Source organism: Triturus cristatus, chromosome 7 (assembly GCF_964204655.1).
Source record: "Triturus cristatus chromosome 7, aTriCri1.1, whole genome shotgun sequence".
Taxonomy (NCBI): Eukaryota; Metazoa; Chordata; class Amphibia; order Caudata; family Salamandridae; genus Triturus; species Triturus cristatus.
In genome coordinates, this window is record NC_140590.1 from 1,493,321,381 (window position 1) to 1,493,347,397 (window position 26,017).

Genomic DNA, 26,017 nt, shown 5'->3' on the forward strand with positions numbered 1-26,017 from the left:
CATCTGAGAAGTCCTGATAGAATTCACTTTGTCACACAGTAGAACTCCTTTCCAAATGACCACCTCTCAGCTGTTACTAGGGCACCCGTATTAGTACTTATAATGTATGTAACGTTTTGAGCACTCTCCCATGGTGTGGGTCCATTGTGTTGAGAAAATAATCGTGCATTTTCCAGTCACTGGATCATGGTGTTTGAAACATTCTCACAGCTCCTGGGGCTCTGTAATAGTTGTGTACAATCCACAGGAATACCTATTTTACCAATGTTGTTTTGAGACAGCATTGAGATTAGCCATAAGGAAAACCTTTTTGGATGACGAATGGAAAAACTAATCTTCCCTTAGAATGGAGCACGCTAAAGAGATTAGAGTTGCTACCTTGTTAAAGTACTCAACAGGGAGTCTTAATGCAAAAGTAATCAGTCAGGTTGAAACAATTTGTATTGCATATTTAATGTGAGTTGATGGACCCTTGGTAAATTCCAGTCAAACTGACATACTTGCCAAGGTTTCCTGCATGTGAATGACAGCTCCCTTTTAGGTTGCACTAGCAACAGACAATATTTCAGTGCACACTATCAATATAATGTGTTCACTCAGCACACTATTTATGCTGAAATGCAAATGATTGAACAATAAGAATATCACTTCTTTACTGCTGGATTGTGTTGTTTATTACTTCTGCATAATGTTGTGTCCTAAGTCAACTACCAAAGTAATTGTTAATCTTTTTAAAAAGCCATTGCTCTCTCTCTTGTGTGTGGGTGCATCGACCCACTTTATATTGACCAGAAGTTATTTCACATGAGTAGGTGCATTATTCATGGAATCGCCAACTGAACATTTTAGGGGCTTGAAATCCCAGTGACTAGCAGAAGAATATCTTAATTAACAACTAACCTTTAGAGTACAAGAGGTAGAGAAATAATTTGGAATTTTCATAGGAATAATGGGTGAGAGCAGAATTCTTAAGTATAGGAATGGTTGAGGCCACTTTTGAAGTGTCCGTATTAGTAGCCAGAAAATAGAAACTTCAATCATCTGGCAACATGTATTGCTTGGGAAGCAGGGGGAATGAGCCCCAGGGCTCAGTTCCGTCGCTCCGCACGACAAGGATAGGTGTCATGCAAATGAACATGTCTGTTCTCAATGAATACTAAGAAAGGACAGCTGTGACAATGCAATGCCTGCCTTAGTTCACAAACTGTGCTGCCATTTCCCTTTATACTAACTACAGTTGGGTGACTGATTTCAGGAGTACAGCCTACTTTTAAGTATTACTTGGACCACTCTCAGGGGCATATTATCAAGAACGGCGTGAATGTTCTGGTGTGAACCTGGGCTTCTATTGGAATTCTCAAGGGCATATTATCAAGCCCATTATCGCCGCTTTAGCAGCAGTTTCCTCCCGCTAAAGCGGCGATAATTTTAACACTGTTCTTGGGAGTGAATTATCAATAAAAGGAGGAGGGCATACAATACCAATACATCAGTGTGGCCCCACAGAGTCCACATAGGTGCCATTACCTCAAGCGTCGTCATCCTGCAGACTGTTAAAAGGCTGCTATTAGGACGGGCAACTGATGAGTGAAAGGTGACTTAGTGCACCATGGAGAGTCCAGGGTGCCACTTTTACCAGCACTTCACAGTGTTAGGAAGGAAAGGTTTCTTACTCAAAGGTGAAAGCATTCTAACTGCCCTAGAAGCTCTGACAGAGGACTTGCCTTGCTGCACACCATAGCAGGTATAGGTAGCAGGTAATGATGCATAGAAGGTCCCACAACTTAATTGATTTGTGTGTTGTTGAGGTTTAATGTCCAAATCCCCCATGGAACTTTAAGTGATTTACAAGGTTGATGTGCATAGACCCCCAATGGCTCCAAGTACTGTGATATGTTTATCATCCTGGCATAGTGTGGTTGGACCAATTTTGGTTACTAAGATCTCCAGTTCAAACTCATTGAGATCAAATAATGTATTTTGTAAAAAGAAGAAACAAGGTTTAAGGCTTTCTGTTACTTTAAACCCCAATAAAATGAATATAATACATTCAACAATTTTCCAGGTGAATAATAAAGCCTTTCAGGGACCAAAGAATAAAGGAATTTGGGCCAGTACCAACAGGACATCGACGTGAAGAACCATCCAGTGGTAAAGTTTGGATGATTGCACCTAGATGTTACTTCCATATGCCAAATAAACTAAATGAAGTTTCACTTTACAGTACTTTATATTAATATTATAGCTTAGAAAGCAGCCATCATCACCTGCATTGACTCCGCTGCCAACCACACAAAGGAACTCTTCAAAATGGTACAATAATTATTCAACCCAACAGCCACAGAGAACACCAGCCACCCCTTCCAAGAACTCTGCGGTGCCCTCTTAGACTACTTGCACAGCAAGATCGCCAACATCTAAAAAATTTCAACATCCAACCTGCCACCATCAACCCCAACAAACTCAACCAACCAGCAAACACCAGCCAAACCATCACCACCGGGTCACTGCTCACCACACAGACCACCTCAGCCATTATGTCCTCCATCCACTTTGGGTTGCCCACTGACCCTTGTACTCAACACCTCTAATAACCTCACAATGAACCTAATTAGCATGGAATCACTTGGATTCTAAACAACTCCATCTCCACAGCAACTTTCTCAGCGGACATATGGAAACATGCAGACGTCAGACCCCTTCTAAAGAAATCTCTGCTGACCCCAATGATCTCAAAGATTATCGTCTGATATACCTGCTCCCCTACCCGGCTAAAGTTCTTGAGAAAGCCATCCACCAGCAGCCCACCAAATTTCCTGGACAAATCCCACATACTAGACACCTCTCAAACAGGATTCTGTGCCAAATACAGCACTGAGCCACGGTGATTGTCGTCACAGATTATATCAGAACACTCCCTAACCGTGGAGAAATGGTGGCCCTGATCCTCTGCAGCCTCTCTGCAGCATTCAACAGAGTCTCCCACAATGCCCTCATCAACAGACTCTACAACATAGGCATACAGCAAGACACCCTCAAGTGGATTACCTCTTTCCTTACAGGACGCACAGAGAGCATCTGACTGCTTTCCTTCACCTCCGCACTCGAAGACATCATATGTGGTCTGCCACAAGGATCATCCCTCAGCCCCACCCTGTTCAACATCTACATGACCTCCTTTGCAGACATTGTCAGATCCCACGGGCTCAACATAATCTCCTACGCAGATGACACTCAAATGATCCTTTTGCTCTCCAAGGACCCGGTCATCGCCAAAACTAACTTCTGCAATGCCATCACCAACATAGCCAAAAGGATAAGAGACAACTGCATTGAACTCAACTCCTGCAAAACGGAAGTACTTTTCTTCAGGAAGAACACCTCCGCATGGGACCTCAACTGGTGGCCTGCAGAACTCAGACCCACACACACACTGATCTATCACACACACAGCCTCAACATCATCCTCTACAGCCAACTGTCCATGAAACAAGTTAACACAGTCGCCTTCTCCTGCTTCCACACACTTTGCATGCTCCACAGAATCTTCAGATGGATCCCAACCAACACCAGAAAGACCATCACTCAGGCACTCGTCACCAGCCACCTTAACCACGGCAACGCCCATTATGCTGGCATCTAGATCCAGCTCTTCAGAAGACTCCAGACCATACAGAACACTGCAGCCATAGTCATCCTGGATCTCCCCAAATGAACCCACATCGGCCTCAACCTGAGAAACCTCCACTGGCTCCCCATCCAGATAAGATGCCAATTACAGATTGTTAGACTTGGCACCATCAGCGTGGGTTTCCCTTCCATTTTTTTGCTGTTGCCTCCTGTGTTTTTGCTATGTGTTTTGCTGGTTTAGATGCTTTGGGCACTGTGCCACTGCAATTCAGTGCCACAGTGCAAGTGCTCCCTATTGTAAAGTGTTGTATGGAATTAGTGACTCCATGATTGGTTTATCTGATTTACTTGTCAGACCCTAGTACAGTGCACCATGTGTGCCCAGGGCATGTAAATCAAATGCTGCTGGTGGGCTTGCAGCACTGGTTGTGCCACCCACAGAAGCAGCTTGTAAAGTGTGTCTCAGGCCTGCCATTGCAGAGCCTGCGTGCAGTCTGTGACTGCCATGTCGACTTGGCAAGTGCACCCACTTGCCAGTCCCTAAACCTTCCCTTTTCTTCATATCAGACACCCGTAAGGTAGGCCCAAGGGCAGTGTGCTTTGTAAGTATAAGGTAGGACATGCCCTGGTGTGTGTGGCATGTCCTAATAGTGAATTTCAGCCATTTTTGTTTTTCACTATTGGAAGGCTACCAGTGCCCATAGGTCAGAATGGGCAGTTTGATTATAACATCTTATAGTCCTAACTTACCCTGGGAACATGGTAAAAATTCGAGTTTAGTATGCCTGAACTCGGAATGATAAAATACATATTTTAGTGAAGTTGGTTTTATCATTCTGTGTTTGAAAATACCCCTTTTAAAAAGTAGGTATTTTCTTGCCTAACTGTCCAAGCCTGCCTCTGCTAGGTTGTGTATTCCCTGTCTGGTTTGTGAGTGACAGGGGCTGGGGGATTCCAGGAGACAGGGTGAGTCAGCACAGGGCTGAATAGACCTATCGGCATGTAGAGTGGTGGGAGGAGCTGCACCTGGGTCTGAATAGAGCTGTGCCTGCCTTCCACAATGCTGGCTCCACCTCCTGTGGTGTGTCTGATGTCCCTGTCTCACACTGTCAAAGGAAAGAAGGAGTCCTGAAAACAAAGTGCTCCAGGACTGCACAGAACTGGTTTGGACTAGGTACAGACACTCTCTGCCTTCAGAGACAAAGGATTTTGGTGTATAAATACTGGAGCCCAGACCCCGAGACTTTAGATCACTTCTGGGAATCAAGACGATCCTTTGCCAAGGAGAAAAACCAAGGAAGCTGAAGGAGAGGACTGCCCCTGTGCTGTGCTGGTTGGGTTGGCCTGCAGTGGTTACTTTATTGCCAAGGAAAGGAGAAAAGGAACTTTGGGTGTACTTTTGCAATCTTGAAGAAGAATCTCCAAGTGCTTGAACTGAGCTTGCCTCCTGCCTGAAGTCTCAGGGATACAAGACTTCACCACCAGCTCCCCTGAATTCCCTTGCTGTGGAATTCTGCCTGCAGAGAGGTGCCTACTGTTGTTTGGGCCCTCTGAGAAGACTGGGAGTCGCTGGGAGCTGGAAGCGCGACGCAACGAGGAGAAGCACGTCGCCGCCGCAGCAGTTGCTGTCGCATCGCCAAAAAAGCCTGCCTCCGCTTCAGCTGTTCGCCGTTACATCATTGACGAAACACGTTGCATCACTGGAGAAGCGTGTCACTGCCGCAGAGGTCGCCGTCGCATCACTGGAGAAGCGTGTCGCAGGGCCTGTCGCGGCTCAGAAGTTACCGAGTTTGCCGCACGGCCATCGAGCATGCACGCATCGCATCAAGACGCCATTTTCTCGCATCGCACCGGATCGTCGTATCGCATCGAGGCGCCATCTTGTCGCATCGCACCGGATCACAGTAAGAAACCGACGCATCACCTCCTCTCTGGTAAGGAACCGATGCATCACCTCCCCTGTGCTGCTGTAAGGAACCAACGCATCACCTCCCCTGAAGCTAGGAACCAACACATCACCCTCCCTGCGACCCTTTTATTTGTATTGCGTGACGCATCCAAGGTACTTTGAGAGTAAAGTGTTGCATTTACCATCTACATTGAACTAAACTATTTCCTACCATTTTAGAAACTATTTTTGATTCCAGTATTGTGGATTTTTGTCGTTTGGTCTTGTGTTAAGTCTAGTAAAGATTACTTACTTTTTTAAACTGGTGTGGTGTCCATTTGTAGCGTTTTCTCTGTATGTGTTCACAAATGCTTTACACACTGTCTCTGAGATAAGCCTGTATGCTTGTGCCAAGCTACCAAGGGGGTGAGCAGGGGTTATTTTAGAAGTGTACTCCCTAACCCTGACTAGAAGCAAGGGTCCCTATTTGGTCAAAGGTACATACCTCTGTCAACTAGAGACCCCCAGTTCTAACAAAGAACCTCACGAATGCCTACAAAGCCCTCCATGACCTAGTACCTGCCTACATCAACCATCGACTGAACTTTCACCAACCTGCTAGACACCTATCCTCCTCTTCACTCGACCTCACACACACACCCCGCATCTGCTGCAGCATCTGCCGCACCCACAGCAGCAGCCACTCCTTCTCCTGTATTGCAGCCAAAACCTGGAAGAGACTCAAGACCTGGTTCTTCGACTGAGACACAGCACCCAGATACCACTGTTGTCTTGTTTGACATGGTAAAGATGAGTCTCACGTCAAGATTGATAACATATAGGTTGAATGTATGGTTCACAGCTAAGCCAGAAAGAGTTGTAGACACCTTTGTATGATCTTCTACCAGGATGGTTATGGTGTGCACCCTTAAATACTTTCCCTGATTTTCAGTTACCTTGACGCTTTGAAGCAGCTCACAGTCTGCCAGGAATTCAGGTCTTTGAACCCCACTTCTGGGAGGGAAAGTAAAACTCCCCCTCTCCTTTTGAATTTATACAGTGCCAATGTCTATACCAGTGTGTAAGAACAGAGCAGAAGTCCCGTGATTGGCCCATGGTAATCCAAGTCTGCTAGGTAGAAGCTACCTTTGAACACGTAATAGCATATCTCAATCACAACAAGAACATTTTAGCCCGAAGTAAGGAACATAGACTTCCACAACCATGCATCACAGTGAATCCAAGTGACTGTGGCTTCTTTTGCATTTTGCTTTCTTGGAATGGCTACACTAGTTTGCTTCTAATTCTGTTGCTGCCTCTACACATAAGAGCTTCCCCTTCACTTCTAGAATTCCGCAAGAAGCTGAAGACTTTGCTTTTCGAGTGGCACCACAAGACCCTAGGTGTACCTAAACTCACACCTGCTCTGTGCTGGCATCCCCTTCCAGGTGATGGTGCACTCAACAAATCTGCATAACACAACCTAACAACATAACATGCATATTCCAAGTTCCACTGAAGAATAAATAGACATTTAGTTTTCCTTTCTGTGTACAGTCTGCATTGATCCATACCAACTGTAGGCAGAAACATCTTAAGGCACGAGTAAAGTGGCCTTCTGCCCGCTGGTATAATAATGTAATCTTTCTTTCACTTTATCTTTGTTTAGCTTTTTTTCCTCAACCCAGTGTCTTTTTAAGGATTTTGGGGCTTCAATATATATGCAATTTAATATTGTTTGGCATCATGCAGACTTGAAATAGTAGAAAGTAGGCAATATAATTCAAAGTTTTTCAGAACAAGAAGCCCAAAAATATGCCTGGCCCAGGGCTAAAAATATCCTTAAGAAAGCACTAACAATAGCCCATGGCTGCACTCAATAGATGTAAGAGGCATAGCAACATTTACATCAACAAGAAAGTAAGGTTTATGGTTCCTTGAAAATAAATTTAAAAAACATAGCTCTAGCAAGTCCCTCTATCTTCAAGACACAAAATGTCAGTGTCACAGTAGCTGTAGCACCACCTTGAAACTGGGCTCTGATTTCTTGTTCTGTATTCGAGACGAACAGCATGTTTCTGAATGCCACAAAATGGACCACAAAAACACTTTCTTACAGTTTGAAAACCCATTACTTTTGTACTAAAGGCAGGTTATTTCTTCTTTCAGCTACAGATGAAACTGACCGAACGGGCAGTCTCTCTTAACACAATGGTGCCCCTTCCGCGAAGTGCCTACTGGCAACACATCACAAGGCAGCACAGCGTTGGCCAGCTCTACAGCTTGCAAGGTAAGGGGAAAGTGCATTCAATTTAGAAAGCTAGGCTAAATCCATACTGAAAAACTGTTCCAATTGTCTTAAAAGGGAAATTGGCAGGTAGTCAAGCTCACATTGTATAAGTCTAAATTGAACCTGATTGATCAACCCTTAAAATACATCAAATCATTCAGAACTTGTGTGCACAAATTATTAAACTGGGATGCTTAACTGTCTCTGTTATGACAATTAATGATTGAAATGGGAGAATGGCAGTCATTAAGGTATTGGAGTCATTAGTTGAGAAAACTATAGCAACCAAATATTTGGCATTCCATTTAATACTAATGACTCCATAATATTAATCAGAGAGACTAATGAGCATGAAAATGCACACTGACGTCCAAGGCCTTAGGAGGAAGGAACTTACTATGGTAGCAGTGGAAATGGATGAACCCAAATGGGGGAACCTAGACTTGAATCTCATTCAACCAATTAATTAATTGGCACTTCCAAATACAGCAGTGACACACATAGAACTTGAGGCAGCATATGATTCACCACCAAGTTGTAAAACTTCCCAGCGAGAAGTCGGAACTAGCAGGCATTGAGCACGTTGCCTGCTAACCACCCCACACATAGGTAAGTCATCCAAAAGAGTTTATTGCTAGGGAATGCTCCAATGCGCAGTGTTGCGGCCTAATTGCAAGTGGTCCAAATTATAAGTGGGGTGAAGTGTATTGAAACCCAATATATACCAAGGGACAGATTTAACACTTTTTCACGTAGCGCAGTGGAGCAAACACAAATGCTGCACTGCACTGCGTGAAAAGGAGAGCACTAAATTTACTGAAATATGGCACTATGCACCCCTTTCCATTGCTCCAGCACTGAAATCAGCTGCCATGCACCATGAAGACACATTTGCGCTGTAGTGCAAGGATGTCTTCATGACTCTAGCATAGGTTTTGTGCTGGACAAAATACTATGCATAGACTGACTTAAAACATTTTCCCTCTTTGTATATGGGTAGTACAGTGCAGCACACGTACAAGTACAAAGTCAGAAACGTAAGGAGTAATGGAAGCATTTTTCCTTCCTTGCGTCTACTTCAAAAGGGTGCAGTTTTCAGATGCTAAACCCTGTCCACTTTATTCAGTAAATTGTGTTTAGCGTCAGAAACCTTGGGTAGTTGAATGGGAACACCAATGCTCCACTCATCGTATGCCCCCTTGGTGCTAATTAATGTAAAGCAGCGTATAGCGTTACTTTCAGGTTATTTTCAGTGCTAAACAAGTTTAGCGCTGGAAAGAAAATCAGAAAAAAAAGATGTTGTACCGATTTGCGTCAATTTTGTGATGTAAACACAGCATAGAACTTTAATAAATCTGCCCCTCAGGTGAGATAAAATGTACAGCCTTCATAAAATTGTGGTAGGTCAAACCTGCTGGAAGATAACATGGCAAACATTATACTACTTAGGGAAACAGGCAAATTGTGGAGCGCTTTGCACCAAAGTCTTAGTTACTTTGCTAAAATGCCAAAATCGGCAATATTGGTGTTGGATTTTGTAGGAAAATGGAACATTGTGTGGTATGGGTGAGTTACCCATACCACACCCATGACCCTTACCTGGCAATATTGTCACAATGCCTCAAAGATGATCCTTGGACTCACAACAATAATCCTTAGCTCAGTCCCTGTAGTGTGGCAAAGAGCAGTCAGGCCTTACTGGAAGAACATGTGTTAAGTACTTTACAATACCATAAGGGTTCATAAATAATTGACTCATAAAGTAGATTTTTTGTGTAAATTAGACACCAAAACGAACATACATTCAGAGTTATGGATTTTCAAAGCATTAAAAAAAAATTGTTAAATAGTCCTGGCTAACTATGATGGCTGTTCTAGCACTGGAAGGCCTTTGGGGAGCCACGTACTTCACAAGAATCTTAGAATAGTGCAGACATTTAATATTTTGATCAATTGGAAAATCAGCTAGTAACAATCTGTCTCTTAGGGGTCATATTGTGTTGTGCCCTCTCAGAGCAGAGGTCTTTGGGGTCCCAGGACCAGGGCCTAACAGTCAGTTCAATATTACCTGGCCCATGGAGTCTGTGTATAGTGGTTGTCCTGGTTGTCAGTGCTCTTCAAACTGGAGTCGCGTCAAAGCTGCTTTTACCATAGAGACAATGCCACCAGAAAAGGGATGCACATACACAAGAGCAGGGTTATTGCTGTCATTGGTTGCAGGTGTTTTGAAGTACACTCTTAATGCAGTGCCCAGTAAAGGAGTCAGTTTCCGGACTGGTGACCAACAAGCCGTCATAGCGGTAAAAGTAACTAAAAGGAACTTTGATGTCTGAGGATTCAGGAGAGTGCAGCAGTGGCTTGAAACTTTAGTGAAGACTGAACTACACTTTCCACAATGCACCACACCATTAACTTTTGGGTGATCTTTTGGAGGGCCTAATGGCCCAATAGCCAGTGCTTCTTTGACTCCAAAGCATTGTTTTACCTGCGGGGAACACTCCCTACCAATCCAGGGGAGTCTGAGGGTGCTTCTGGCTTCCACATTGGTCCTTCACTTTGGGAGTGACAAGTTTTAGCTAAGAATGAGGGTCATTCACTCAGTTCCAGGTCTGTTGTCTCAGGGACACAATATCCCTCTGTTGCTTTGTGTTGGTAGACAAAGTCCTGTTGTCGGTGACACAGGTCTGCTCTTGGTCCTTCTTTGCAGTAAATGGTTCAGATCTGAGGATCTGGTGTCAGGGGGTCCCTAACATTCTAGATTTCTGGTACTTAGGGGTGTGGGAGCAAGTAGTCAATGGGCAGTTTGTCGCTGTGGCTAGTTCGCCCCTGAGGTAACCACATCCATTGATGTAGGTCACCTTTTCTACCTAGAGCCAACTATTTCAACCCTTCTAAAGATGGCAGAAAAGAACTTTAGGTGTACAGATCAGGTTACTCACCCTAGAGTTAAGTAGCCAGCCTTCCTGGAAGTGTACACATCCTGCATACCAAATTTCCCGCCTTGCCAGAGTCCAAGACTGACTGGGCAAAGGAGGGCTGTGTCCTCTTCAGGGGCACATCCCAGATGCATATGAGAGGCGGTGCATCCTTTAAAGCTCACCACTCTGATGTGTCAATTCACTAGCCCTCTTGGGGGGGAGGTGTGGCCTCTTTCTTGCCCAATTCTTTGTTTGGACTTCTGGGAGTGCTCACACCACCAGGCAGGAAGTTTCTGACTTGAAGGCAACTGGGGTGGGGAAATCCGGGCTTGCCAGTGAAAGCACATGCCAGCTAGGGTAACCAGGGAAACAACCACAAGGTAGCCATCTTTGTGAATGCCAGCCTTCCCTTGGCACCTGATTCATGTCAGGGGATAGAAGGCATGTTGTTTGACACAAAAGTCAACATATTTAGGTGGTACCATAGTGGAGCTAGCAACCTGGGTATGCCTGTATGCAATTCACATGTTATCCTAAGGACGGCCTATCCCTATAGTGTATTATAATGGTAAAGTACCTAAAGAGACATATAAGCTTGCACTTTCATGTCTACACTCTTAATATACTGCACCCTGCCTCCTGGGTACAAGAGACCTTCTCTAGGAGTGATTGACATATACTTAAGAGCAGTGCTGTGACTCTGTCACCATTGATGAGGGCAAAGTCGAAATGGAGCAGTGAACACTGTTCTGGAAGTCGGCAGTGGCTGGCCTGCTGTAATCTGTTTACCTGGGTCACTCATGGTACCACAACCAGTGCTGCAGGCCCTGAGTGCCCCTTTACAACCCATGCCCTGGGTACAACAGTACCACTTACCAGGGACTTACAAGGATGTATGGTCTCCGTCAATTGGGGATGCCAATTACACATGGCACTTTGAGGGAGAGAGCACTGGCACTGGAGCATGGTTATCAGACTTCAGTGCACTGTCAGAGTCGAAAACCCGCATCCAGTTGTCCAAATAGGAGAAAAAGTGGGGGGACAACAGAAAAGTTCCATGTGTTCTAACAGATTTTATCACAGGAAGCTGTGATTAGACACTCAATAATCTTTTGACTGTTTTTAGATTGTGTTCTTATAAAAATGTTTGCCATTAATTAGTGATACCAGCAGAGGAAATGCAAGCCTGTTGTGGGTTGGTACTGGCTTGATTAATTATGACCTGGTCCCAACCTCCGTTGAACAGTCTCTTGTTAATTTTTTTAAATGGTCACTCAAATAGGCAAAATTTACAATACAGATATGTGACAGAAATAGAACCTGTGAACAAATGAGGAACTGTGCAATATATATTAAAATACATTGCCCAGAATCGGCAGATACTAAAACTGAATTTGTGACACAATATTCAGAAAAGAGGGATTTAGAGCACTCCTGCATAACTAATTAAAACACAATGTTAATTGTAAAATGCATTCCTGAATTAAATCAGACAGAAATGTTTTATGAATGTCTATACAACACTGTAAAATACCCTAGATGTCTTTAAGGCAAAGATCCAGAAGATTTTTGCCAATGTTTGGGAAGATGTTTAGAAACTTTATTTATTCTGCTCATACTTTCAGGCTACCCAAACCACTTTCTTCACACCACTGAGAAGATGCCATGTGGAGAATTGTACACATTTACGATAAATTTCTTAAAGGAATTACAGTTACTTTAAGAATTTGGCACCAAACATTGTCAAGAAACTAAACATCTCTTTCAAACAGGGATGAGTCCCAAAACACCGCAAGTATGCAATAGCTACTCCCCTACTGAACAGGCAAGACCAAGGTCAATAGTTCTAGTTTTGGCTGACAATATATTGGTTTTATCAATGCTTGCTGTAAGAAAACAGGGCTCTATGCGGATACTCCCCACTTTTTGCCACCATGTGGACTACTAGATGCTTGTTTTCTACTCTGACGGTGCTCTGGAGCCTTCTAACCAGGCCTCAGTGCCAGTGCTCTTTCCCCAAAACTGTTATATGTGAATTGGTAATACCAATTGTCAAGGACTTTACCCCCTTAAAAGTCCCTAGTATATAGGACCAGATGTACCAAGGGATAGGTGGTAAAGGTGTTCCCAGGGTTCTGCACAGTTTTGTGCCACCCTGAGTGCCCCAAACAAACTACTGACAGCAGTCCTGCCATTACAGACTGCATGAGCAGTGCAAACTGCTCTCACTTGACTGTGCCCTCACAATTTGTGGCACAGTCAATGTGCTATCTTTAATATATGTTAAGCACCCCTAAGGAAGGCCTTAGGGGTGACTCCTAGTGGAAGAAACAGCCCTCCCTTTGCCCAATGCACAATTACAACTGAACAGTTGGGAATTTAGCTATGTATCGAGGTGGACACCCCCAGAGGCTACTCACACATCCAGGGTGATCAGCCTAGTCTGTGCACCACAATTTGATTACTGCCATCTTTAAGAGAGGCAGAATAGAGAGTCCTGGGGAAAAAGGTGACTTACATCCCCAGCTGTGGTCACCTCAGGGGTAGATGAGCTGCAGGGACCAGCTGCCCATTGGCTACTAGCTCTCCCACACCCATAACTCCACTAAATCTAGTATTTAAGGGACCCTCCCTGACACCAGAACCTCAGTTCTGAACAACTTGCATAAAGGAAGGACCAAGAGGAGATTTGTGTTGCTGACAACAGGACTATGCCCATCGCGCAAAAGAGGGCAACTATGTCACTGTGGCAACAGACTTGGAACTGAGTGAGCAACTCTCGTCCTTGGCTAAAACTTGGCACTTCTCAAGAGAAGGACCCCTTTGAAAGCCAGAAGCATGCTCAGTCTCCCCTGGACTAGTGGCACTAGGCCCATACAAACTGCTGGTAAAAAAACTCATATGGTTCTAAGAATCGGGTCATCCAAAATCCAGGTGGTCCAGTGCTCTTTGGGAGTTGTAGTCTCACCTGCCCAGAAGTCTCAGGCTGCTACCTCACTCCTCCAGACCCAGTGAAGTGCCAGAAACGTTTTGCTGTGCTTGTTGTTCCCAAGGCTTGTAGGTCACCAGTCTGACAATGGGCCACTTTACTTGATGCTGAAATGTGACCAACATCCTCTCCGTTATTGTCCTTTGCATCTTCTCCCGCAACATCTTTTCAGCAATAAAAGCAGCTCTTCCTCAGCTCCCGTTCAGCACCACAGACAGCCAGGACAACACTGCACCCGAGCTCCATGGGCCAGGTAAAACTGAACTGACTATCGTGGCTGGATCGGTACCACCTTTACACTGCAAGGGTACAATGCAACTCAACCTACATGTGATCGATTATCATTAGTGGGTTTTGCCATTGAACGCAGTATTATTTTTTCCATGTAACAACGCGGGCATCACATCGCAATGCCATTACAACACGGTAGTTAAAAAAAGACCGCGCCGTAACCACGCAATGCCATTACTACGCAAGTCATTACATCGACTTGTGGTAGATGGCGTGCTAACATTAGAAATAGTATAGTTTACTATTCCAACACCTTCCCTACTGTTACGTAGGTTGAAGTTGGAATAGTAGATTATACATTTCTAATGTCAGCGTGCCATCTACTGCACGTCGATGTAATGACTTGTGTAGTAATGGCCTTGCGTGGTTAAAACACGGTCCTTGTAACGACCGCGTTGTAATGGCACGCGGAGTAATGGCTCGCGATGTAACGAGTCATATTCATTTTATTGTACTGATTTAATATTGAATCAAAATTCTATAACTCCTGTTATATGTATGCTATACCATTCATTTTGGTGTCTAAATTAGATACAATGAACTCTATTTTTTAAAATTGGTGTCCGATTTTTCTCCAGTCATGTCAATTACTTACCGTCCATGCTGGTACTCTGAAATGCTTAAAGTGTTGTTCCACTAGTAAAACCTGACTGCTCTTTGCCACTCTACGAGGACTGAGCTAAGGATTTATTAGTTTGAATCCAATACCATCTTTGGTGTATTCTGATAATATTACATGGTAAGTCTACCCAGCCATACCACATATTATTCCACTTTCTACACTTGTTTTCATTGTATGGCAGTGGGCTGGGGATGTGAGTCTGCCCAACTAATAAGTCCAAAATCTTGTCAGGTCCAACACTCAAGTTCAATAAATAGCACAAACAATAAAGAATCAACTTAAGGAAAACTGTGTATAGCATTTAGTAGCACTAAAATAATTAAAAAATCAAAACACAATTCAAAACACAGAGTTGCAAAACAAATTCTACAACCCATTCCAAAACCTCAAGAAACAAATGATAAGAATAATGGCACAAAATCTAATTAGGAGATCCAGAGAAATCTACTTTTGAAAGTTTAAGGGCAAAATGTGCAAAGATGTAAAGCACCAGTCAAAAGTCTCTGTCCTCGGCTGTCTGGGACCTAGTTGTGATATATTTTATTTTTAAAGTTTTATATAGCGCAAGCATGAGCCTAGAAGGTATCAGAGTGCTTTACATACGAGTTGAGGAACACATAGGTATATCATCGTGGGAGAAAAGCAATGATATATAAAAATAAAAGCAAGTACTTAATGACATAATAGGGGCAGGCATTGGGACCATACAGTTGCCATGTGGCATTTTAAGGAGCTGTACATGGTAGGAGACAAAAAGACAAAAGCTTCTAACTCAGCAACGCGTTCATCAGTAAAGCTTCCCTTTTGAGGACAAGTGTTGAAGGAATCAATCTAGTTTCCGCAGGAAAGGAGTTCCAGATTCCCAGGGCAATACCTGAGAATGTAAGATTGTATGTTTTCATTTTTTACATTTCTTTGGCTTGAGTAGCAAAGTACTGGAGCTACATGAGGGATGGGCACCACCCGACAGTTCAAGCTTTTTTGCCAGGCACAGGGGAGTGTTGAAATCCACTGCTTTATAAGACATACATGCAAGTTTTAATTGAATCCTTGCCTCAAACGGAAGCCAGTTAAGAGATTGCAGGTCTGGAGAAATGTGGTTGGTTTTCTTTGAGCTAGTAATGAGCCGAGCCGGCGCATTCAGAGATGCACTGAGGGGCGCTAATCTGTATCTCGGTAGGCAACAGTATGTAGCACTGCCGTATTTTAACCGTGAGATGACTAACACTAGCACAGCAGAATTGAAGTCATCCTGGGGAACGTAGGGTTTAAGTTTGTTTAGGATGCTCAGTTGGAAATTTACTCCTTTGGTAGATACGCTGATGTGATCCTGCATATTTAAGTTCTTATCCAGTACTATTACCAGCGTTTTCGTAGAGTCTATGATTTGAGGTGTGCAGTTGAGAGCGGAGAGATTTTTCAAATATTTCTCCAAGATGGGGGTTTGCTTGGTCGGTGAGATAAGGAGGAATTCCGTTTTGAGGGTGTTCTATTTGAGGTGGTTGGAGGTTAACAAATTTTGGGTTTTTTGCAGAGTTCCGTTGAGTGTCTTGATATCTTCAGGGGAAGAGATTTTCACATACAATTGGGTGTCATCCGCGTGCATGTGATATTGGATGTTAGATGCTTTGAGGATAACAGTAAGAGGTTCAATGAATAGGTTGAAAAGCGTCTGAGAGGGAGAGGACCCTTGGAGCACCCTCAGAGTGCAGGGACTGGAATTGAATAGAGTTTGATTGGATTTGACCTGCTGCTTCTGTTATTGAGAAAAGAGGCAAACCATTTTAGTACAGTGCCTGAGAGCCCCATCCGACGTTCCAGAAGGCTAAGTAGATTGTCATGTTTGACGGTGTCAAAAGCAGGAGAGAGGTTTAGTAGGATTAGTAGGCAAGATTTGTTCTGGTCAAGCATTGTGAGAGCCTCGTCAACTATATGAGTAATTGCTGGTTCGGTGCTGTGGCCGTGACGGAAGCCCGATTGAAATTGATCAAGAAGTTGGAATTCCTCAATGTCGTTACACAGTTGTTCATGAACACATTTCTCAAGGAGTTTTGCAGAGTGGGGATGTTTGTAATTGGTCAAAAATTATTCAGATCTTCTGGGTCAGATGTAGGTTTTTTGAGAATAGGCAGAACCAGCCCAACTTCATGCAGTCAGGTATCTCACCTTGAAGAAGAGAAGCATTGATAATCTTGGTCCAGAGCGGGACTAGTGACCTTATCATTTCTTTAAAGAAATTGTGGGGGAGGGGATCATGAAGTGATTTGAAGGTTTTAGGGTCGAAAGAATGTTGAAAATGGATGTGTCATTGAAGGGTGTGAATTGACTCCAAGAGGCATTGTTTTTAGGGAAGAGACAGGGCACAATAGGAGGCTGCGAGGGCAAGGAGGAGTCAGGAGTGAGTGATAGATCAGTCAGGGCAGACCTTAGTTCAGATTCAATCTTGCTCGCCTTTTTAAGGAAGAAGCAGGCAAAGTTATCGCAGTTTGGCTGAGGGCAGGAGATGAGAGGGGATTGGATAGGAGTGTTATTGGATTGTAGCTTAATCAGCTCATACACTCTTTTGAGACAATGTTTCAGCTTTCTCCAGTTGGGATTTGAAGAAGGTTGCTTTTGCCGATCTGATGTGTTTGTGATACCTACTCCTTCACAGTCTTAAAATCTAAGAAGATCAATAGATGGAGAGGATCTCCAAGAACATTCAGCTAGTCTCAGGTTGCGCATGTCTAAGTTTAAGCTGTGATTGAACCATGGTTTTGAGTCTGTGTTGGACTTTCTTTTAGTTGTAGGGGGGCAATTGCATTCAGGGCTGTCAACATGGAGTTGTTGTAGTTATCATTGAGTTCGTGAACATCGGACATGTAGGCAGGCGGAGGTAGGGACAGGTCGCAACGAGTTATGAGCTCATTTACATTTGTGTTTAGCAGCGTTCATTTCCAATGATTATGTTTTAATGGTTGGAATCTTTTGGTGTCCCATCTTTCTAGGATTCGGAAGGTGATATAGTGATGATCTCACCAGTCACAAGGGTCAATAGATTCCAGCTGAATGGATCTGGGATTGGAGATGATTAGATCGAGGGTCAAGCATAAGTTGTGCGTTGGGCTGTCACAGAACTGAGTCAGGTCAGCTAGGAAGTTTTTTCACCGCCTGATCATATGGGTCATTCCAGTGAAGCTTGAAATCACTAAGGAAGATCTGGGGGCAGTGGGGACTCAGGTTGGACTAGATGGTTTCCATAGTTTGTTCAATCATAGGGAGGTTGTCTCCAGGAGGATGGTAAAAGATGTGCAGGTTGCATAACAGTCTATGTTTGCTGATGATGTCTATGCACAGTGTTGGACCTGTCAGCCCTAGGGTGGTCTCCCCTTCTATTTTTGTATCGTGCCTCATTTTTTCCACCCTCATTTTTATGTTGGACTAGGTCTCCGGGCGCCTTTTCATTGCCAATCAGTGTTAAGGTGCAAGTGCTCCCTTCTCCCAAGATGGCTGCCACAGGCCCCTGCTACTGCAGAGTGGTCTTTCATAGTAGCACCCTAGCTGCCAGGAGCTGGCAGGAACCCCACAACAATGTTGCGACTCCAGCCTGCCTTTTTGTCCCATAGGTAGAGTGAGGAAGCTCCTGGATTGTGCTGGAACCTTCTAGAAGGGAGGTGTGGTTTTTCTTTTGCCGCCTTGGCTAGAGGTCACCTGACCTAGGGCTACTTAAGAGTGGGAGGGAAACTTTTGAGTTGAGTTGGCCATTGGGGTGAAGCAGAGCTGGAAGAATCCACCAGGAGTGTAGGCGGTAGGGCCTAGCCAGGGACTTATGCCTCTGAGAGTGACAGGATTTAGGTGCTGCCTCTTAAGTGAGTGAGGGACCCTGTGAAACCCACTGATCTTGCCCAGCAGTAGGAGGACCCAGAGACTCTCTGCCCAGCCTGACTAGGAAGGATCTAGTCGCCCTCTCCATCCCTACCCCCCTGTAACAGAACCCTTTAAGGGCGCCAGATACATCTGCGCCAACAAGACTTTATCTAACATCTGAGAACAGAGACTTATATGCCAAGCACTGAGACTGCGTGTCCAGATTGAACTCTCAAACTTATATGCCAAGCACTGAGACTGCGTGTCCAGATTGAACTCTAAACCTTATATGCCAAGCCCTGAGACTGCTTGTCCAGACTGACCCCTGAAGCCGTATGCAAAGCAGATTGAAGAGCCACCGGGGATCGACCAGGTATTAGCGCTGTGACCCCTGCGCTCCCTGACCTGGCCTGGGACCACCGGCAGCGTGCTCCGCTGAGCGCGGAACCCCCATCCTTAACTTGAGCCCCCCCCCTGTGACGTGGAAGCCAGCGCGCTCACCGCCGCGGCCCGGAGGCCGGAAGAAGTGCCCTGCAGAGTCGCGAGGCCCGTGAGAAGCCCGGGGCCCCGCCGCTGCCGTCGCAGCTGTGTGAGAAGGTACGCGAGGCCTGGAGCCGAGCTTCCCCATCGTCGCTGGAGTGGACGCAGTCTGACGCCGAGAACGAGGTAAGCCCGGAGGCTGGGATAGCCCCTGGTGCGCCCCCTACTGGTCGGGAACTACACCGCACCCTCAGCCCGGGTCCCCTCTCCGTGGGAGTTCCCCACTCCAAGCGCGACGGAGAGACCCCGCCGAGGGATCCTCTCCTTGTGCCCCTGTGACTGCTCTGAAGCGAGGTGCCCTACGAACTGCACTGGAGCCAAGAGACTCGCTCCTCCCGTCCCGGGCGCTTCCCGCTAAAAAGCTTCGTGAGGCGCATTGACTGTCCTACCCCGCATTGAAGTACCCAGCGCCCATAATTACAAGTAGCGCTCTGTTATTCCTGTGCCGGATTGAAGTGCTCAATGTCCATAATTACAAGTAGCGCTCTGATATTCCTGTGCCGGATGGAAGTGCTCAATGTCAGTCCTTACGAGTAGTGCACTGTTATTCATGTGCCGTATTGAAGTGCTACATGCTAGTGATTATGAGTAGTGCTCTGTTATTCATGTGCCATATTGAAGTGCTATATGTTGGTGATTATGAGTAGCGCTCTGTTATTCATGTGCCATATTGAAGTGCTACATGCTAGTGATTACGAGTAGCGCTCCGTTGTTCATGTGCCGTATTGAAGTGCTACATGCTAGTGATTATGAGTAGCGCTCTATTATTCATGTGCCATATTGAAGTGCTACATGCTAGTGATTATGAGTAGCGCTCTGTTATTCATGTGCCATATTGAAGTGCTATATGTTGGTGATTATGAGTAGCGCTCTGTTATTCATGTGCCATATTGAAGTGCTACATGCTAGTGATTACGAGTGGCGCTCTGTTGTTCATGTGCCATATTGAAGTGCTACATGTTAGTGATTACGAGTAGCGCTCTGTTATTCATGTGCCATATTGAAGTGCTACGTGTTAGTGATTACGAGTAGCGCTCTGTTATTCATGTTCCATATTGAAGTACCACGTGCTATTGATTACGAGTAGCGCACTGTTATTCATGTTCCATAATGAAATGCTAAATGACATCTATTACGAGTAGCTCTCTGTGCTAGATGCCCCGTTCTGAGGTCCTCACCAGTTAGCGCGCCTAGCGCCATCATCACCCCCCTAAGGCGCTACAGGAAAGTGAGGTGCGCGTGTACCTCTAGGTGAAGGGTAGTTGTACCTCAGGCAGTACTGATTTGTTATGAATGTCATTTGTGGTATTACCAGCTTATGAAATGTACTGCTACCTCATGAACTGCATCTAACATGATCTGCTTGGATAAACTTGAGTATTTACTTAACTCCTACCGTGTGGCGTCACTTATTGTGTGTGTTCCTTGTCCCATGTGAGGTGCGTGTTGTATGGTTGCTTTACACACAGACCTTTGGTGGCCCGACCGCTCGTGTCACGTTACCGCCCCATAGGGCCTGGAGACCCCAGGTCTTACATTGTTGGCGAGCGGTGTGATCCTTAGGACCTGTGACCATACAGCACCCTTCCGTGAGGCGAAGGGTGCCACAATTAAACGCCTATTTGTTCCAGAGCTTGAAAACCATTGATTGCTGCATTGTTATTTCCACTGTCCAAGTTGAAAGTGCAAGAGTCCTGGTTAGCTGAGAACTGTTACCTATACCCTAGGAAATTTTCTCCTTAGTGTCTAGGTCCCCACCTGCCAGAATGGAATTCCGGTTAGCTGACCTCGAGGGGTACTCAGTGAAGCAACTAAGGGAGTTTGGGCAGGGGATGGGGGTGCCTGGGGTACGGAAGGCCAAAGGACCGGAACTCCGCACCGCCATTAGGGCATGGGTAGAAGCCCACCCAGAAGGGAGAGGGGATGAGGGACAGGAGGCACCAGAGGCACCTCAGGAGGAGAGTGCCCAAGAAGTGACCGACATATTGAATGTAGATGTGTCTGAAAATGTGCCCCCAGGGAGACGTTCTGGGGCCAGTAGTAGGACAGGGTCGAGGAGGAGCGCGTCTCCAGAGGAGTACGAGGACAGGAGGGAAGAGAGGCAGTTAAGGTGGGAGCTGGCCAAGTTAGAACAAGAGAAAGAAAGGGAATTGGCCAGAGTGGAACAGGAAAGAGAAAATAGGAGATGGGCAATGGGCAATGGAGGAGAAGAAGCTTGCGCACGAGCTTCAGCTAAAAGAGCTGGAGTTACGCGCCCTCCAATTGAACGCGTCCAAGAAGGACAATGGTGGCAGCATACCTAAGGAACCTCAAGAGTCAAAGTTCTACCTACCTAAAGAGGTAATTGCCAATTACACAGTGGGGGACGACATCATGAAATGGTTGGAGGCATACGAGGTAGCCTTGACGGCCCATGGGGTACCCGAGAGTAATTGGGGAGGTGGTTTATACCGGTATATACCTCCCAATGTTAGGGACACCCTGTTATATTTGGCCAAGGTGGATCAGGTAAGGTATGCCCCCATGAAAGAGGCCTTGTTAAAAAAGTTTGGTCTCAACCCCGAGAGGTACAGGCAAAAGTTTTGTGGCAGCCATAAGCTGTCCACACAGACATGGGTAGATTTTTTTGATTATGCGTGGAAGGCACTAGATGGTTGGGTGCGTGGCAGCGAGGTGCAGGACTACCAAGGGTTGTACGATCTTTTTTTAAGGGAGCACCTCTTGGATAAGAGCTTTCCGGAGTTGCGCCAACATCTGGTGGACCGCAAGTTGATGGATCCCCGTGAGCTTGCGGAGGAGGCAGATATTTGGGTGAGCACCCGGGTGTCTCACGAGGGCCCCGGGGGAGATGGCTCGAAAGGCGGACAGGGTTTCCCCCAGAAGAAAGAGGGGGGAGATAAAAAGGTGGAGTTCTCGAAAGGTCCCCAAAATAAGTTTGGGGACTCCTGTCAGGGTAAGTGGGTCTTGTGGAATTGGACCCCACCCCTGTCCAATTCCACAAGACCCACTTACCCTGACAGGAGTCAGCAGCCTAGGATTGTGCGGTGCTACGAGTGTGGGGAGATTGGACACTACAGGGGAGATCCCAAGTGTTGCAGGCGACCACCAGCCCCAACGGGCGGGAAAAGTCCTGGGGTGAGTAGTATAGCGCTTGGGGTGGAGCTGCCCTTAGATAGTGAAGGGGAGTGGACAGGCCTGACGCTGGTTTCACTCGGGGATAGAGAGGTGGTCCCCGTAGTGTCCCTGCCCCCGAACACTGCTAAATATCAGCAGAGGGTGAGAATTAATGGGGAGGAGGTGGAAGCTCTGAGGGACACAGGGGCCAGCATGACCACTGTCGTGCGGCGGCTGGTGTCCCCAGACCAAGTAATCCCCGAGGAGTTCCATCCGGCCGTATTGGCTGACGGCAGTATGAGTCACTATCCAGTGGCTCGCATTCCATTTGAGTGGGGAGGAGTCAGAGGCCTGCTGAGAGTTGCTGTGAGCCCTGCCTTGCCTGTGGGGTGTTTGCTAGGAAACGACCTGGAGCACACCAAGTGGAAAGACGTCGAATTTCACGCTCACACCGAGATGCTGGGATTACCAGGGTGGACTTGCGTCAGCACGCGGTCCATGGCTGCCCGGCATGGAACTCACCCTGGGTTGGAACCTGGAATCATGGCCCAACCCAGAGCCCAACGTGGAAAGAAGAAGGTGGTAGAGGACATGCCTCGTGAGATGGATGGGGAGGCTGGAGAGGTGCCCCCGGAGTCCGCGGAGGTAGATGTTGTTCCTGTGGAGGACTTGCCGACGCTTGCTGACTGGCATGTGGAAGGAGGGCCTACCCGGGAGGAATTTTGTCAGGCACAAAGGGCGTGGCCCACGCTTGAAGGCATGCGGCGGCAGGCCGAAGCCCAAGTGGCCAGTCAGGAACTGGGAGGTTATCACGTGTATTGGGAGGATGGTCTCCTATACAGTGAGCCCAGGGTGCCGGTACATGGATCTTCGAGGGCCATAGTGGTCCCCCAATGTTACCGGGCCTTTCTGCTGGAGTTAGCGCACGAGATACCCTTAGCCGGACACCTGGGTCAGGACAAAACCTTTGCACGGTTGGTCCCCCATTTTTATTGGCCCAGGATGAGGATTGCATCAGACACCTTTTGCAAGACCTGCAAGTCTTGTCAAGCCAGTGGCAAGACTGGGACTAAGTTGAAGGTCCCGTTGGAACCGCTCCCCGTGGTCGGGACCCCTTTTGAGAGGGTCGGTATTGATATTGTTGGGCCATTGGACCCTCCGACCGCAGCGGGACAGCGGTTCATCTTGGTTTTGGTGGACCACGCCACAAGGTACCCAGAGGCTATTCCTCTGAGGACCATCACTGCACCGGTGGTGGCGCGGGCACTGTTGGGGATTTTTACCCGAGTGGGATTCCCCAAGGTCGTGGTGTCGGACAGGGGCACCAACTTCATGTTGGCCTACATGCAGGCCATGTGGAAGGAGTGTGGGGTGACCTACCGGTTCTCCACTCCTTACCATCCCCAGACGAACGGACTTGTAGAGCGCTTCAATAAGACATTGGAGGGGATGATCCGAAGCCTACCAGAGGGCTTGAGGCGTAAATGGGACGACCTCCTCTCCTGCTTGTTATTCTCCTACCGGGAGGTACCGCAGAAGGGAGTCGGGTTCAGCCCGTTTGAATTGCTCTATGGCCATCCCGTTCGGGGTCCCCTCAGTTTAGTGAAGGAGGGGTGGGATAAGACTTCACAGAAGCTTCCCCGTGACATTGTCAGCTACATGCTGGCGTTCCGCAGCCAGATGGCCAAGCTGTGGAAGGCAGCCACAGAGAACCTGGAGGCTAGCCAGACCATGATGAAGGAGTGGTATGACCGCAACGCTCGGACGGTCGAGTTAGACGTTGGACAGAAGGTGTGGGTTATGGAACCTGGGGAGCTTTGTGCCCTCCAGGACCGGTGGACTGGCCCGTTCGACATTGTGGAGCGGCGAGGCCAGACCACTTACGTAGTCGATATGAAAACCCCCCGTCAGCTGCTCAGGGTGCTCCACGTCAACCGCCGGAAGCCGCACCATGAGCGATCAGAGCTTGCTCTCCTTATGGTGACGGATGGGAACGAAGAGGAAGAGAGTGAAGCTCTTCCTGACCTTCTAGCGGTGCAAGAGAAGGATGGTTCGGTGGAAGGTGTAGTCCTCTCCCCATCCTTGACCCCAGAGCAACAGAGGGACTGTCGCCATGTCCTGGGACAGTTCGCCTCGTTGTTCTCCCTCACGCCTGGAATCACTCATCTGTGTACCCATGATGTGGACACAGGGGACAGCCCCCCGGTGAAGAACAAGTCTTACCGGCTCTCTGACCGAGTGAAGGATAGCATCCAGCGTGAGGTGGCAAAGATGCTGGAGCTGGGGGTGATGGAACCTTCCAGCAGCCCGTGGGCTAGTCCAGTGGTGTTGGTGCCGAAAGCGGCCCCACCGGGTACGACACCGGAGCTTCGGTTCTGTGTGGACTACCGGGGGTTGAACTCTGTCACGAAGACAGATGCTCACCCCATCCCACGTGCAGACGAGCTGGTGGACCGGCTGGGAGCAGCCCGGTACCTCAGCACCATTGACCTGACATCCGGATATTGGCAGATTGCCATGGCCGATGGAGCAAGGGAGAAGACAGCGTTCTCCACCCCTGAGGGCCACTACCAGTTTCAAGTGATGCCCTTTGGGCTCAAGAATGCTCCGGCCACATTCCAGCGGTTAGTGAATCAGGTACTATCTGGCCTGGAGTCCTTCTCAGCGGCCTACCTGGATGACATAGCTGTCTTCAGTGGCACCTGGGAGGACCATCTGCAACACCTCCAGGAGGTATTGCAGGCGCTGCAACGCGCTGGCTTAACAATTAAAGCCAGCAAGTGCCAGATTGGACAGGGATCTGTCGTGTACCTGGGACACCTGGTGGGCGGAGGTAAGGTGCAACCCCTCCAGGCCAAAATCGAAACCATCTTGGCTTGGGAGCCCCCCAAGACCCAAACAGAGGTCCGAGCTTTCCTCGGCCTCACTGGGTATTACCGCCGGTTCGTCAAGGGATATGGCACCATCGTAGCCCCATTGACGGAATTGATCTCAAAGAAGCAACCTCGCAAGGTCATATGGACAGCTGCATGCCAAGAGGCCTTTGACACGCTGAAACATGCGATGTGTACCGCTCCAGTACTAGCAACACCAGATTTCAGCAAGGAATTTATTGTACAGACAGATGCCTCAGAGCACGGCATAGGTGCGGTGCTCTCGCAACTCAATACCAAGGGCCAAGATCAACCTGTGGCCTTCATATCCAGAAGACTCCTCCCTCGGGAAAGGCGATGGAGCACCATTGAGAGAGAAGCCTTCGCGGTGGTCTGGGCACTGAAGAAGTTGAGGCCATACCTCTTTGGCACTCACTTCCTTATCCAGACCGACCACCGCCCCCTTCGCTGGCTCATGCAGATGAGCGGCGAAAACCCCAAGTTGTTGAGGTGGTCCATTTCCCTACAGGGGATGGACTTTCGGGTGGAACATCGGCCCGGAGTTGACCACGCCAATGCTGACGGTCTCTCCAGGTTTTTCCGCCTTAGTGATGAGAACTCCCTAGAGGTTGGGTAGCTCTCCCCTCTTTCGGCCAGGGGGGACGCATGTTGGACCTGTCAGCCCTAGGGTGGTCTCCCCTTCTATTTTTGTATCGTGCCTCATTTTTTCCACCCTCATTTTTATGTTGGACTAGGTCTCCGGGCGCCTTTTCATTGCCAATCAGTGTTAAGGTGCAGATGCTCCCTTCTCCCAAGATGGCTACCACAGGCCCCTGCTACTGCAGAGTGGTCTTTCATAGTAGCACCCTAGCTGCCAGGAGCTGGCTGGAACCCCACAACAATGTTGCGACTCCAGCCCGCCTTTTTGTCCCATAGGTAGAGTGGGGAAGCTCCTGGATTGTGCTGGAACCTTCTAGAAGGGAGGTGTGGTTTTTCTTTTGCCGCCTTGGCTAGAG

The 26,017-nt window shown here is 47.2% G+C and overlaps 1 protein-coding gene across 1 annotated transcript in view; it reads left to right on the top strand.

Moving 5' to 3' along the window:
* Positions 1-26,017, top strand: part of DOK5 (docking protein 5) — a 573,014-nt gene that overhangs the window by 513,013 nt on the left and 33,984 nt on the right. The window contains exon 7 of the mRNA XM_085614566.1: positions 7,688-7,808. Within this exon, the coding sequence (XP_085470692.1) occupies positions 7,688-7,808 (121 nt within the window). The remainder of the gene's footprint in view (positions 1-7,687; positions 7,809-26,017) is intronic.